The 13,717-nt window shown below is 63.4% G+C and overlaps 1 protein-coding gene across 1 annotated transcript in view; it reads right to left on the bottom strand.

Annotated features, from left to right (window-relative positions):
* Positions 1 to 5,713: 5,713 nt before the first annotated feature.
* The window catches only part of FRAS1 (Fraser extracellular matrix complex subunit 1), a 106,139-nt gene continuing 98,135 nt past the window's right edge, over positions 5,714 to 13,717 (bottom strand). The window contains exons 60-73 of the mRNA XM_058838902.1: positions 13,307 to 13,507; positions 12,497 to 12,684; positions 12,056 to 12,331; positions 11,667 to 11,899; positions 11,169 to 11,329; positions 10,251 to 10,465; positions 9,096 to 9,246; positions 8,688 to 8,795; positions 8,362 to 8,521; positions 7,916 to 8,032; positions 7,656 to 7,822; positions 7,159 to 7,364; positions 6,701 to 6,847; positions 5,714 to 6,298 (exon numbers count right to left, since the gene is read on the bottom strand). Of these exons, the coding sequence (XP_058694885.1) occupies positions 5,714 to 6,298; positions 6,701 to 6,847; positions 7,159 to 7,364; positions 7,656 to 7,822; positions 7,916 to 8,032; positions 8,362 to 8,521; positions 8,688 to 8,795; positions 9,096 to 9,246; positions 10,251 to 10,465; positions 11,169 to 11,329; positions 11,667 to 11,899; positions 12,056 to 12,331; positions 12,497 to 12,684; positions 13,307 to 13,507 (2,915 nt within the window). The remainder of the gene's footprint in view (positions 6,299 to 6,700; positions 6,848 to 7,158; positions 7,365 to 7,655; positions 7,823 to 7,915; positions 8,033 to 8,361; positions 8,522 to 8,687; positions 8,796 to 9,095; positions 9,247 to 10,250; positions 10,466 to 11,168; positions 11,330 to 11,666; positions 11,900 to 12,055; positions 12,332 to 12,496; positions 12,685 to 13,306; positions 13,508 to 13,717) is intronic.

Genomic DNA, 13,717 nt, shown 5'->3' with positions numbered 1-13,717 from the left:
CCGCCACGGCAGCAGCCGGAGAGGGAGACGCGGGTGCCCAGCGCGGCTCGGGGCTGGCAGAGCGGGGGAACCGGGCCGGGAGCGCTCCGGGGCTGCGGGACCGGCCCTGCCCAGGCGGGGGCGCCGCGTCCGCACCGGGACCCGCAGCGCTCCCGCAGCCGGCACCGCCCTCCCGCGGCCATCCCGGTACCGATCCCGGTTCCGATCCCGGTACCGATCCCGATCCGCCCCACGGGGGAGAGGCGGCACCGCCCGGGACCGCAGGGCGGACACCGGCAGGACCCGGACCCCCCATCCCAGCTCCGCTTGTGGGCTCCGTCACCCGCTTTCGGTCAGCCCCGTCCCGGCATCGCGGCAGGAGGGGGAGTTGAGTCCCGGCGAGGGAGTGCCCCGTCCCCAGCCTTGTCTCAACCCCAATCCGGCCATGCTCCGCCACCCCCGAGGCCCGTCACTCGGGGCCGGCCGGGGGAGAGGCGGCACCGCTCCGCCGGCGGACACCGGCAGGACTCTGCCCCGCTGCAGACCCCGTCCCGAGCCGCGGCCCCGCCGCAGCGCGCAGGGCTCGGAGCGGAGCCCGCCGGGAGCAGCCCCCGGGCCGGGGCTCGCCCAGCGCCGAGCGAGAGTCGCGGGCCAGCGGCGCGGGGGGCGGGGCCGCATGAGGAGCGGGGCCACGGGGCACAGCCCGACCGCACCTGGGAACTGCCGGGGGTCCCGGGCGGTGCCGCCTCTCCCCCATCGGGCGGATCGAGGCGGCACCGGGCCCGGGATCGGTCTCGGGTCCGGGGTCGGTCTCGGGTCCGGGATCGGTCTCGGGTCCGGGATCGGTCTCGGGTCCGGGGTCGGTCTCGGGTCCGGGGTCGGTCTCGGGCCCGGGATCAGTCTCGGGTCCGGGGTCGGTCTCGGGTCCGGGATCGGTCTCGGGTCCGGGGTCGGTCTCGGGTCCGGGGTCGGTACCGGGCCCGGGATCGGTCTCGGGTCCGGGGTCGGTCTCGGGTCCGGGGTCGGTACCGGGCCCGGGATCGGTCTCGGCGGTTCCCGCTGCGGACGCGGAGCCCCCGTGTGGGCCCGGGACCCCGCAGGGCGCCCTCTGGCGGACACGGAGCGCCCGCTGCGAGCGCGGCGCCCCCCGGCGGCCCCGGGACAGCGGCACGAGGGGGGCGGGGCCAGGGAGGGGCGGGGCCAGCGCAGGTGTGAGGGGCGGGGGCACGGAGCGCGTGCGCAGCTCGGGACAGCAGAGCGCGTGCGCGGCGCGGGGCCGCCTCAGGTGTGCGGGGCGGGGCCGGCACAGGTGCGAGGGGCTCCAGAGCGGCTGCGCGGGGCGGGACCGAGGGCATTTAAACCCCGGAAGGGCGGCGGCCGCCATTTTCTCCCCAGTGCCGGCAGGAGCCGGTTGCTGCCGCTCCGGTGAGGCGCTTCTCTCTCCTCTCTGCTTTTATCTCTCCTTTCTCTGCTTCTCTTTCCTCTCTGCTTTTATCTCTCCTTTCTCTGCTTTTATCTCTCCTCTCTGCTTCTGTCCCCTCTCTGTTTCTCTCTCCCCTGTCTCCTTCTCTCTCCTCTCTCTGTTTTTCTGCCCCCTCTCCGTTTTTCTCTCCCGTCTCCTTCTCTCCCCTCTCTGCTTTTATCTTTCCTTTCTCTGCTTTTCTCTCCTCTCCGCTTCTCTCCCCTCTCTGCTCTTGTCCCCGTCTCCCCCTCTCACCGCCGCTCCTCTCTCCCCTCACCTCCCCGCCCGCCCCCTCCTCCCCAACCTGACCCCCGCCTCTGTTCCTCCTCTGTCTCTCCCTCCCGCTCCCTCCTCACCCGGCCCAACCTGGCTCTGCCCTCCGTTCCCCTTCTGTCCCCGCTCCCTTCCCCTGCTCCTTCTTTCTCCCCTCCGCCGTCCCTGCCCCGACCGCCCCGGCCTCTCCCTGTCTCCCCTCCGCCCCTGTTTGTCCGTGTCCCCCTTCTCCCCTCCTTGGCGGCGCTATCGCCCCTCTGTCTGTGCCGCCCTTTCCTTCTCTGTCCCTTGTCCCTTTCTCTCTTCCCCCGCAGCCGCGAGGTTCGGGGCGCCGGATAATAAAGCCCAGAGGGCCGGAGCCGGCGCCCCCGGCGGGAATCCCCTCACGGGGCCGGAGCCCGCGGTGCGGGTCCCCCCACGCACAACACCGCCCCACACTGCCGGGTGTCCCCACATCACACTGGGGGCTGAGGGGGGCCGGGGCTGGGAGGGGGGCTCAGGGTGGGCCCCTCCTCCGGAGGGGTCCTGGGGTGGGGTAGCGAGGGTTGGGGGGCCGGGGGGGGGTTTGGGATGGGGGGTTTGGGAAGGGCCCCCTCGTTAGGAGGGGGTCCAGGATGGGGGGTGCGGGGGGGTTTAGGGTGGGCCCCCTCCTCTGGAGGGGGTCCTGGGGGGGAGGGTTTGGGAAGGGCCCCCTCGTTAGGAGGGGGTCCCGGGTGGGGGGTGGGTCAGGGAGGGCCCCCTCCGGAGGAGGGGTCCCGGGGAGGGGCGGGGGGCGGGGCCCCCACCGGAGGGGGGGTCCGGGGTGGGAGGGGCTGGGGGGTTCCGCCCCCCTAAGCACCTCCCACCTTGGTCCCTCCCCTCCGGGCGGGGCCCGGCCCGGCCCCTCCCCAGGACCCCTCCTCCGGACAGGGGCCCTGGGGGGGAGGGGGGGCGGGGTGGGTGGGGGGGGGCAGCAGGTGGGGTCACGTCACTCTGAACCGTAATCGCACATTTGTGTCAAACGACCGCACTCCCCCTCCTATTCCCCCCCCCCCCTCCCCCCCCAGGGCCCCTGTCCGGAGGAGGGGTCCTGGGGAGGGGCCGGGCCGGGCCCCGCCCGGAGGGGAGGGGCCAAGGTGGGAGGGGCTTAGGGGGCGGAACCCCCAGCCCCTCCCACCCCGGACCCCCCCTCCGGAGGGGGCCCCGCCCCCCGCCCCTCCCCGGGACCCCTCCTCCGGAGGGGGCCCTCCCTGACCCACCCCCCACCCGGGACCCCCTCCTAACGAGGGGGCCCTTCCCAAACCCTCCCCCCCAGGACCCCCTCCAGAGGAGGGGGCCCACCCTAAACCCCCCCTCTCCCCACCCGGGACCCCCTCCTAACGAGGGGGCCCTTCCCAAACCCCCCCATCCCAAACCCCCCCGGCCCCCCAACCCTCGCTAAGCCACCCCAGGACCCCTCCGGAGGAGGGAGCCCACCCTGAGCCCCCCTCCCAGCCCCGGCCCCCCTCAGCCCCCAGTGTGATGTGGGGACACCCGGCAGTGTGGGGCGGTGTTGTGCGTGGGGGGACCCGCACCGCGGGCTCCGGCCCCGTGAGGGGATTCCCGCCGGGGGCGCCGGCTCCGGCCCTCGGGGCTTTATTATCCGGCGCCCCGAGCCCCGCGGCTGCGGGGGAAGAGAGAAAGGGACAAGGGACAGAGAAGGAAGGGGCGGCAGAGACAGAGGGGCGATAGCGCCGCCAAGGAGGGGAGAAGGGGGACACGGATAAACAGGGGCGGAGGGGAGACAGGGAGAGGCCGGGGCGGCCGGGGCAGGGACAGCGGAGGGGAGAAAGAAGGAGCAGGGGAAGGGAGCGGGGACAGAAGGAGAACGGAGGGCAGAGCCAGGATGGGCCGGGTGAGGAGGGAGCGGGAGGGAGAGACAGAGGAGGAACAGAGGCGGGGGTCAGGTTGGGGAGGAGGGAGCGGGCGGGAAGGTGAGGGGAGAGAGGAGCGGGCGGTGAGAAGGGGAGACGGGGGACAAGAGCAGAGAGGGGAGAGAAGCGGAGAGGAGAGAAAAGCAGAGAAAGGAAAGATAAAAGCAGAGAGGGGAGAGAAGGAGACGGGAGAGAAAAACGGAGAGGGGACAGAAAAACAGAGAGAGGAGAGAGAAGGAGACAGGGGAGAGAGAAACAGAGAAGAGACAGAAGAAGAGAAAGGAGTGATAAAAGCAGAAAGGACAGATAAAAGCAGAGGAGAGAGAAGCAGAGAAAGGAGAAATAAAAGCAGAGAAAGGAAAGATAAAAGCAGAGAGGAAAGAGAAGCAAAGAAAGGAGAGATAAAAGCAGAGGAGAGAGAAGCGCCTCACCGGAGCGGCAGCAACCGGCTCCTGCCGCCACTGGGGAGAAAATGGCGGCCGCCGCCCTTCCGGGGTTTAAATGCCCTCGGTCCCGCCCCGCGCAGCCGCTCTGGAGCCCCTCGCACCTGTGCCGGCCCCGCCCCGCACACCTGAGGCGGCCCCGCGCCGCGCACGCGCTCTGCTGTCCCGAGCTGCGCACGCGCTCCGTGCCCCCGCCCCTCACACCTGCGCTGGCCCCGCCCCTCCCTGGCCCCGCCCCCCTCGTGCCGCTGTCCCGGGGCCGCCGGGGGGCGCCGCGCTCGCAGCGGGCGCTCCGTGTCCGCCAGAGGGCGCCCTGCGGGGTCCCGGGCCCACACGGGGGCTCCGCGTCCGCAGCGGGAACCGCCGCCGCCATCCCGGGCCCGGTACCGACCCCGGACCCGAGACCGACCCCGGGCCCGAGACCGATCCCGGACCCGAGACCGACCCCGGACCCGAGACCGATCCCGGACCCGAGACCGACCCCGGACCCGAGACCGACCCCGGACCCGAGACCGATCCCGGGCCCGGTGCCGCCTCGATCCGCCCGATGGGGGAGAGGCGGCGCCGCCCGGGACCCCCGGCAGTTCCCAGGTGCGCTCGGGCTGTGCCCCGTGGCCCCGCTCCTCATGCGGCCCCGCCCCCCGTGCCGCTGGCCCGGGACTCTCGCTCGGCGCTGGGCGAGCCCCGGCCCGGGGGCTGCTCCCGGCGGGCTCCGCTCCGAGCCCTGGGCGCTGCGGCGGGGCCGCGGCTCGGGACGGGGTCTGCAGCGGGGCAGAGTCCTGCCGGTGTCCGCCGGCGGAGCGGTGCCGCCTCTCCCCCGGCCGGCGGGTCTCGGGGGTGGCGGAGCATGGCCGGATTGGGGTTGAGACAAGGCTGGGGACGGGGCACTCCCTCGCCGGGACTCGACTCCCGCTCCTGCCGCGATGCCGGGACGGGGCTGACCGAAAGCGGGTGACGGAGCCCGCAACCGGAGCTGGGATGGGGGGTTCGGGTCCTGCCGGTGTCCGCCCTGGGCTCCCGGGCGGTGCCGCCTCTCCCCCGTGGGGCGGATCGGGATCGGTACCGGGATCGGGCCCGGCATCGCCGCGGGAGGGCGGTTCCGGCTGCGGGAGCGCTGCGGGTCCCGGTGCGGACGCGGCGCCCCGGCCTGGGCAGGGCCGGTCCCGCAGCCCCGGAGCGCTCCCGGCCCGGCCCCCCCGGCTCCGCCAGCCCCGAGGCCGCGGCGGGGCCCGAGCCGCGCTGGGCGCCCTCGTCTCCCCCCTTCCCTTGCCCGGTGCAGCAGCTCCGTGGGGCTCCGGCCCGCCGCGCCCCAGGGGAATGAGGGGGACCGGCGGGGCGGCGCAAGAAGGGACACCCCGATCACAGCGGGTGATTTTAGTTTTACTCTCTTCCGGAGGACAGGAAGAGGAACCCGGCTGCTCCTCGGCTGGCTCAGAGCTCCCACCTGCCAGGGGTGGCAGATGGCTTCCCCACCCTGCCCAGTTAAGCCTGGGAGAGCTGGAGCAGCACGGAGGGAGGGCAGCGGTGCAGCCGCTAAGACGGGAGTAGGGGGAATTGACAGCTGCCCCTCCTCACCAGACTAAAAAATATCCGCGCGGCCTTTCAGTTTTGGATTATCTTTATTTTACAGTTTATAAAAAGCTTTTCCCAATGCGTGTGCTCCATTAAACTTCCGTGCCGTCGTGCAAATTGCTGTGGACTTTTACTTCCAAGTTCACCTGCTTCACTTTCCTGCCCTGGCCCTGGCAGAGGCCGCCGCTGTCCCTCGGTGGATGAAGGTTCCTGACGGTGCAGCAGCGGCCGCCCGCCGCCTTCGGGGCGCCCCGGGGCAGCTGCACCTCGGTGTTCAAGGGGAGCTCCTGGGGAGCGGCCCCGGCAGCCTCCCGCTTCCTCCTCAGCCGCCGGCACTTCCTGGCGAGGAGGCAAATTCCGGACAGCACCAGCAGCAGCAGGGTGAGAGCGGCGAAGGCGCTGCCCAGGGAAGCGCCCGCTTGGGACAGGGAGGCTGCGACGGCAGCTTCTTCCCTCTCCAAGAGCAGCGACTTCATGTTGGTGCCGTTCTTCAGCTGGTCGCCCTCGTTGTCGTAGATGAGGGAGTCATCCAGCGCCGGCCTCCCGGCCCCTCCGGGCAGGTCCCGGCGGCCGCGCTGCCAGCGCCGCCCCAGGGAGCGCTGGACACGGGGCCCGGCCGTGCCCTCCGGGCCGATCACGTAGATCACTTGGAGGTACCACTGGTGCCCAGCTTCCACCTTTAGCCGAGGGAAGGCACGGAGGGAGGGGATGTTAACGGTGGCTGTCACAGCAAGTGGTTCTCTGTTAAGGGCTGCTGTGTTTTGTGTCCTGTGTCTGGCCAAGGCAGCTCAGTGGGTTTTTCTAAGCACCTGCAGTAGCACTGACCACCCAGTGAGGTGTCCAGCCTTCGCAATGGCATTAATTCGTTCAGGAACATGAATAATGTGTTTCTAAAGAGCTTTCTCATGAGTGCCTCAGGAAAAACAAAAAATGAAATTACGGGACTAACATCCTAATCTTCATTTCTTGTATCAGAGGTGAATTCTGAAGGCCCAGAGTCTACAATTCACCAAGTGTTTGGGGAGGTCCTGGACAGAGAAGTCCATTTTGGGCTACCAAAAGCACTGGGTACTACATACCTTGTAGAGAGCATCCACCTTGAGAGTAAATCCATCAACTCCGGGCATGCTGCTCACCGAGTGGAACTCGGACAGCTCGGAAGCAAAGTGGGCGTCAAAAGGCACATCGTGGAAATATTTATCCGTCACTTCTGGCTGGTTTCGGTCCTGGAAAGTCAGAGAAGTGTCGTGAGGGATGCTGTCTGCTTTCCCAAGGGAGGCTGGAAGCCAGAGCCCCACCAAACCCCTGTGCCAGGGATCTAGTCCGAATGCCCCATCTCCACACCTACACGTGGGCACCGATTCAGGAACACACTCAAAGGGTGGGGAAAAACCGATCTGGTGTTCACAGCTTGCAGCAGCAGCAGCAGCAGCACAAAACATCCCCCACGGGCTCCCTTCCTCATCTCTTTGCAGCCACCACCTGCTGGCTACCAGAGCAAATCCCAAACGGGAAGAAGCAGGAGCAGAGCACTCACCAGGAGGAGGAATCGGTGTTTCAGGTACTTGTTGGGCTGGATGCAGCCGTACTGGGGCCCCTCGTTGTAGACGGTGCCCGTGGGGTCAAAGAAGGGCACGTAGCCATCCCTGCCTGTGCATAGGTAGACCTTCTCCAGCTGCAGCTTGTAAGCGGCGTTGAGGTTTTGTTCCGGGTGCCAGAGCACGCGCCCGTACAGGATCTGCCCTGGGGAGGTCGGGACAGAGAGGGGCAGCTGAAATTTCCCAAGCAGGAAAACGCTGCTAGAGCCAAGTGTCCGTGTTCAGAAGGGTTTGGGTTGTTTGGGAAGGGCTCGGTGGGTGGGAGTGACAAAACGCGGTGCCAGAGCACGCTGCTCTTTCACAGGGCTGTAAGATGTCAATGATTGCTGTAGAAGAGGCAAAGCTACATGTGGGTTTTGCCCTTTCCTCTCCAGGGAATGGAAGCTGTGAAAGCAGAAACGCTGGGCACAAGCAGAAGAAGAGAGGTAAATCCTACCCTTGGAAAAAGCCCCCTTGTAATCCATTTCTGCCAGAGACATTTCCGATTTGGTGGGGTCCATTAGAAAAACCTTCTCGTTGTTACAGAGCTGAAACTCTGTGTTCAGGGAGTAAACAACTGGAACTGGGCGGTTTGTCTGCTGGAAGGCGATGGGGATCAAAAACCTGCAATTGGGACAAGGAAGGAAACAAAAGGGAGATGAGGTCTGGACAGGAGTGCACCCCAAAGGGGCCGAGCCTGCCCTCCTGCCCTCTTACCGCTCGGGAGCGTGAGCCGTGCAGGGCAGGGGCTTGGCTCCAGGCTCTGCCCACGGCTGCGTGGGCTGCACCGTGCAGGGGATCAGGAAGATGGTGTATTCTCCAGAGTAATCCTTCCTGGGAACAGACAGGAGACCCTGCAGCCACCAAGCAGAGCTCAAAGCTCTTCACCCAGGGCAGCACCTCTCCCTTGCCCCAGCAATGTCATCCGGCAGTCCCCGAGGGACAAGTGTGACTCTGGGATCAGTCTATCCACAGGCTTCACCGCTGGAAAAATTCCTTTCCAAGAGGCTGAGCTGATTTTTCTCTCAGTACAGCAGTGCTCCAGCTCTGACCAAGCTCCTGAGCATTCCGTGCTATTGCTGGCGTGGCTGCTGGAGGGGTGCCAGGGAGAACGTGGTGCTGTGGGGGAAGCTGCTGGAGGGGACTGCACCCCCAGCCCTCACCTGTTGTAGGAGCTGGTTGCTCTCCAGAGCTGGTAGGGAGAATCAAAAGTCTGAGCACTCCACAGCAGCTGCAGGTCAAATTCGATGCCTCCCAGGTGCTCTGGAGTTCTCAAAGAGGACCTGACATCTGGCAGGCTGTGGTGCTCCATGACAAACAGCCCTGGGGGAGGACAAGGAGGTGACGGGAGGCAGAGCGCGGAGAGGCCCCACCTCGCAGGGCCAGAGGGGCTCCCGGCAGGGACAGGGACTCGTTCCGCTGCCTGTGCCGTCAGAGCAGAGCTCTGTGTGACCCTGCTCTGTGTCCCTGCCAGGATCACTGCCCTCACCTCTGAACTTGGCCTGCGTCTTGAACTCGATCACCAGCCGTCCGTCCTCGCGGATGTAGATGCGGATTATCTGCAGGCGGGCCGAGAGCACGCTGTCCGTCTGGATCCCTGCAAGGACAGCGCCACTGGGAGCCCACACAGCACCCTCGCTCTCCTCTGCTGGGCTCTGCCAGCCCCAGAAGCGTTTGGGACACCTCCACAAGGCAGGGTTCAGTTGGGATCACCCTCCAGTGAGCCAGCTGCACGCTCCCTCCGCCAGCCATCGGCTGCCTAAGCCCCCCGCAAGCACAGAGGAAGGCAATATTCCGAGTTCCCCACTCCCTCAGGACTCTGGGGGCAGTGCAGGAGCTAAGGGGAAAACATGAAGGAACCACTTCTTCCATAGCCCTTGGAGTGCCTCAGGCTCACCTGTCCTCCAGAGAACGGTGTCGTAGAAGAAGGAGAACTCCATCTCGGTGTGGTGCTCCAGGGAAGCCCAGCCCCTCGGTGCCGTCACATAGATGTAGGACACGTAGAGAGGGACGTGGACTGTCAGGAAGGACTGGGCAGAGTCCCTTACCTGGCAATAAAACCCCAAACAGGGGGTTATGCACCTTCCAGTGAAGTCAGAGGTGACTCTGGATGTTCTTTACGTGCAGGCACCTCAGACAAACCTGCATTGTAATCCAGGGGCAGCGCTAAGGCTCCCTGGGACCACGGGACAAAGGAACTCTGGGCACAATTTCACCTCAAAAGCCCCCTGATTTCCAAGGCTGTGAATTAAAAATGAGCAATTCTGCTTGCTCAGGCCTCCCAGAGCTCTCCATTTATTATCTGCAGAGTGCAGCTGTACTTTGCAGGCCCTGGAGAATTCGGGGAGATGTTCCAGCCTGGCTGAGGCCAGGCTCCACATGCTCCACTGGGCACTTTCTCCGGCCAAGCGGCTCCTCTGGGTTTGTGCAAACAATTGGAGCTATAAAAGGAAACTTCATGAACAAGTTCCAGGCTGGCAGGAATTAAGAGAGATGTTGCTGGTCCAAGCAATGTGGGCTGGGAATTTAATGGGAGAGCTTGGGGGAGAGGGAGTGGGCTGCAGATGGATAATGCAGCCAGGAGAGGGCAGTGAGACACCCCAAATAGGGAAAGCCACTTGTTTCTAGAGGAACAATTTTGGCTTTTGGTCTCTTAATTAGGAAATGAGCTAAAATATCCCATGATGTGGAGCATGGACTGAGCCGCCTCTGCTCTGTCCTCTGCTCATTTCTATTGGCCGAGAACACAGCCAAAATTATAAAAGAGAGCCCAGCTGAGAACGTTTTGTATTTCCAGTATGGCCCTACATTAAAAAAACCCCAGTATTTTCCTGGCACTCTGAAGATTTAGAGAATAAAATAAATGGAAAATGAATGAAATGGAAAATAAATGAAATAAATGCACACAGCACTGTTTTCTTCCAGGTGAGGGGGGGGGAAAAGCCACACTCCACCTGTGCAGGGCAGAGCAGCAGCTCCACACAACGCAGAGCTGTGCCTGAGAACTGAGAGAGATCTGGGATACCTGGAGAGCTCTGGATGGGCCTCTCACCTGGAAGTCAGCGGTGACAGAGCCCCCACAGACATCAATTAACTCGGTCATGTCGTAATAAGCGTCGAAGGTCCAGATGCAGCTCTTGAGGTTGAGGTGCTGGTACAGCTGGATGCTCTTGGGCTCCCTCACCGCAGGGTCCAGCTGGTAGGGGCGGTCGTAGCCCGGGCCCAGCACGAAGCTGTCCTGGGTCACCTCGTCCAGGAACCCTGCCTCTGAGAGAGAGAAGTCAGGACACTGATCCCTCCCCATTTGAAACAGCCCCAGGCCAAGAATGGAGGCCTTGCTTCACTCTTGAATCAATGGGAGCTCCTCTCCCTTCATTATCCTGGGGGTCAAACTGGACAGACTCAGGTCTTCACAGGGGAAATCTTACAGGAGTGGCATCCTAAAAAATCAAACCTAGGGACCTGCTGATTCAAGGCTGAAGTGAACCTTTAAGAAATGAGGAACAGGTTGAGTATGGAATTATCAGAGCGAAGCACAACTCGCTGCCTGCCTGGATCTAGCATGGATTTCACTGCCTGCAGTGTCACAGACACCAATCTGTCTGTTCTTTTCAGCTCTGACATTTCCTTCAGCAGTGAATTGATTTTGTTGCCTCATGGGAGACCTCAGTGACCCAGACACAGCCATCCAGCCCTGCAGATCCCTCTCTGCCCAAGTGGGTATCACAAGACAGATGTGAAAAGCAGAAAATCAGCAGCACAACATGAACCCACAAGCTACAAGCTCAAACATTCCCATGCCTGGAATCCCATCTCCAATGGGGCAACTCCGGTCACTGCTGTCAGAGCGGGAAGATTTATTGCCATTTACATCACGTCAAGAGAGCCCAGAGGAAGACAAAGCCGCCCTTCTCTGTGATTCTTTCCAGGCTTCCACGTTCAGGAAGCAAAGGCTGGCGTTGAAGGTTACCTGAGATGCCCCTGAGGTCTCTGACAGTGACCAGGTTGGAGCAGACGTGCTGGTGCCTGTAGATGGACTCGGAGAGAAGGAAATGCAGGTTGTGCAGCGGCAGCGTGGAGATGAGGGGCAGCATCCCGTCCTGGTGGGGGATCTGCACCGAGATGTGGATCCTGCAACAAGCAGCACATGAGACAGCAGAACAGAGCACAGCCTGGCAGGCACAGGATCCCCACAGCAGCACAGCCCCGGCAGGTGAGCCTGGTGTGGAGTTTGAGCTGGATTTCCCCAGCTACCCATCTGCTCCTTAGGCTGTCCCACCCACTCCCAGCTCCTGAGGGGAAGGGCACCCCCTCGGCCAAGCAGGGTGTGAGAAGAGCGGCAGCACAAACCCCACGCTGCAGGAGGGATGTGGCTTCACAGACACGTCGTGCTTGTGAGCCCAGGCAGCCCTGTGAGCTCGGGGAGGGGCTGCCGAAGGGCTGCACTCCCCCTTCTCCAGGCTCGTACCTGTTGGGATGCTCCTTGTGCTTCACATCCAGGTACCGGAGCGTGGCAATGAAGGACTGTGCCTGGAAGCCTCGGGCCGTCCCCGCCACCACCGGCGTGTGACAGATGGCACTGTCTGTGCCTATGGTCACCACGTTGCTCCGCAGGGGGGTCCCCACGTGGCCAGCCTTGTCCACAGCCTTGGCCACGCAGCGCACGTGGAACCGCCGGCTGAAGTAGATGCTGTCCAGCACCTGAGGCAACGAGGAGGGGGAAAGCAGCGGGCTTAAGGAAAACCAGCGCTCCATTTTCTAACCCCAAGCACCCAGGGCTCCCAGCAAGTCCCAAATCCAAGGAGATTTTCAGGCCGGAATCTCTGCGGCCCCGCCGGTGCCTCCCCGCCCGCGTACCCTGTGGTTGACGCTGGTGAAGGGCGTGTTGTCCGTGATGGTCTCGAAAGGCGAGCGGGCTCCGTTCCCGTCCGTGGGGGCGGCCACTTCCCAGCTGAACTGTATGGAAGACTGGTTGATCCCGGCCTCGCCGCAGCGCTCCTTCATCAGGGCGTACTTGGGGAAGTGAGGGTCACAGGGAGTGACACAGATGAGGGGGTAGCCCGGGGAGGGGGATTTCTTAGCACCCTCCTTGGTCACTTCTTCCACGCGGTCGTAGTCAGCCAGGGTGACCACCTGTGGGAAGCCAGAGGGCAGCACTCACTCAGCTGGAGCCGAGGGAAAGGGTGGAAAAAGCCATCCTCGCCTCCCACGCTGCCACGGCAGCCCCACCTTCTATTTCCCAAATCCCACTGCGGTTTCCACTCTGTGCCTGAAGGGCACCAACTCACATCCACTCACCACGGGAGGTGCTGGGAGAATCAGGCTCCCCGCTGCCTCCTGATCCAAAATAGTCACTGTGGCAGTGCTGGTGTCTCCTAGAACTGCTTCCACAGGATCATCTGGGCCCAGCACCAGAGAAAAGGACTCGTGCCACTCCCGGTCTTCGTTGGACATGATCTCCACCTTGAACATGATGTGGGCCACGCCTGAGGGAGCGAGTGCAAGAAAAACAGAGAGAAATCGATTCATCATCAGAGACTGCTCTGAAGTTCTCATCCAGACCCTGCTCCCGGCTGTGACCATGGAGACATTAGGATAAAATACACGTTATAAATTTTATTTCCACTCATTGCTGCTAATAATTTACCCAGAGGAGCCCACTATAAACATAAAACTCCAGCTATGACAACTGATCCAATCGATCTGGTGATAGATTTACTAGCAGATGCCATCTGAGGATTAACAGTGACTGTCTTGTAGCAGCTGCCTGAAGGAAAAATCTGGGATGCAAAGCACATTCCCATCCCTCCTCTTCCTCAGACCAGTGTGCAGAGCCATTTGGTGAGGGCTTCTTGGTCCAGTAACGTGGTCTGAGGTGTTCACAGCCCTATGTTCCTTCAGGAGGACTTGACTCTGCCAAGTGCCAGCGCTTCCTCCTCTGCTCTGATCAGCCTTCCTTTAAACACATCAGCTAATTTTGAGTAATGACATTACAGCAAACTTCATGCTTTTCCAGTGGCTTTTCCCAAACCTCCTGGACGTCCTGGCGTGCACAAAACATCCCTGGTCACGTCCCCACCTCTGACCCTCCCCGCCAGGCCCCTTCACCTGGGCTGAACTTGAGCATCCGACTCTTGGGGTAGTAATCCACGCCGGCCTGTGCCGAGCCGTCGCGGGTGCTGCAGCGCACCTTGGAGGTTCTGTTCTGGTCACCCCTGCGGATCACCGGGATGTTCAGCACAGCCACTCCCTCCGGGCCCGGCGGCTCCCGCACCTGGTACGCCGCCTCTTCGAACTCGATGGTGGGGGCTGCAGGCACAGCAGGGAGGGGAAAAGCCCTGGGTTTGCACCCCTGACTGGCTCAGCTCAGCTCCTTTCAGACTCGTCTACACACCTTCGGAGCGAGGGGCTTCTCAAAGCAGGGGGCAAAAAGGCTTGGGTGTGACTTAGGGCAAAACTTAATGAGGGTGTTGGGCTACAGAGGATGGCAAATGATTCTCCCATCCCTGGCATCCCTCT

This window comes from Poecile atricapillus, chromosome 4 (genome assembly GCF_030490865.1).
Source record: "Poecile atricapillus isolate bPoeAtr1 chromosome 4, bPoeAtr1.hap1, whole genome shotgun sequence".
NCBI classification, from domain to species: domain Eukaryota; kingdom Metazoa; phylum Chordata; class Aves; order Passeriformes; family Paridae; genus Poecile; species Poecile atricapillus.
Note: the sequence above shows the minus strand (reverse complement) of the source record. Positions and strands in the feature narration are given on the sequence as shown.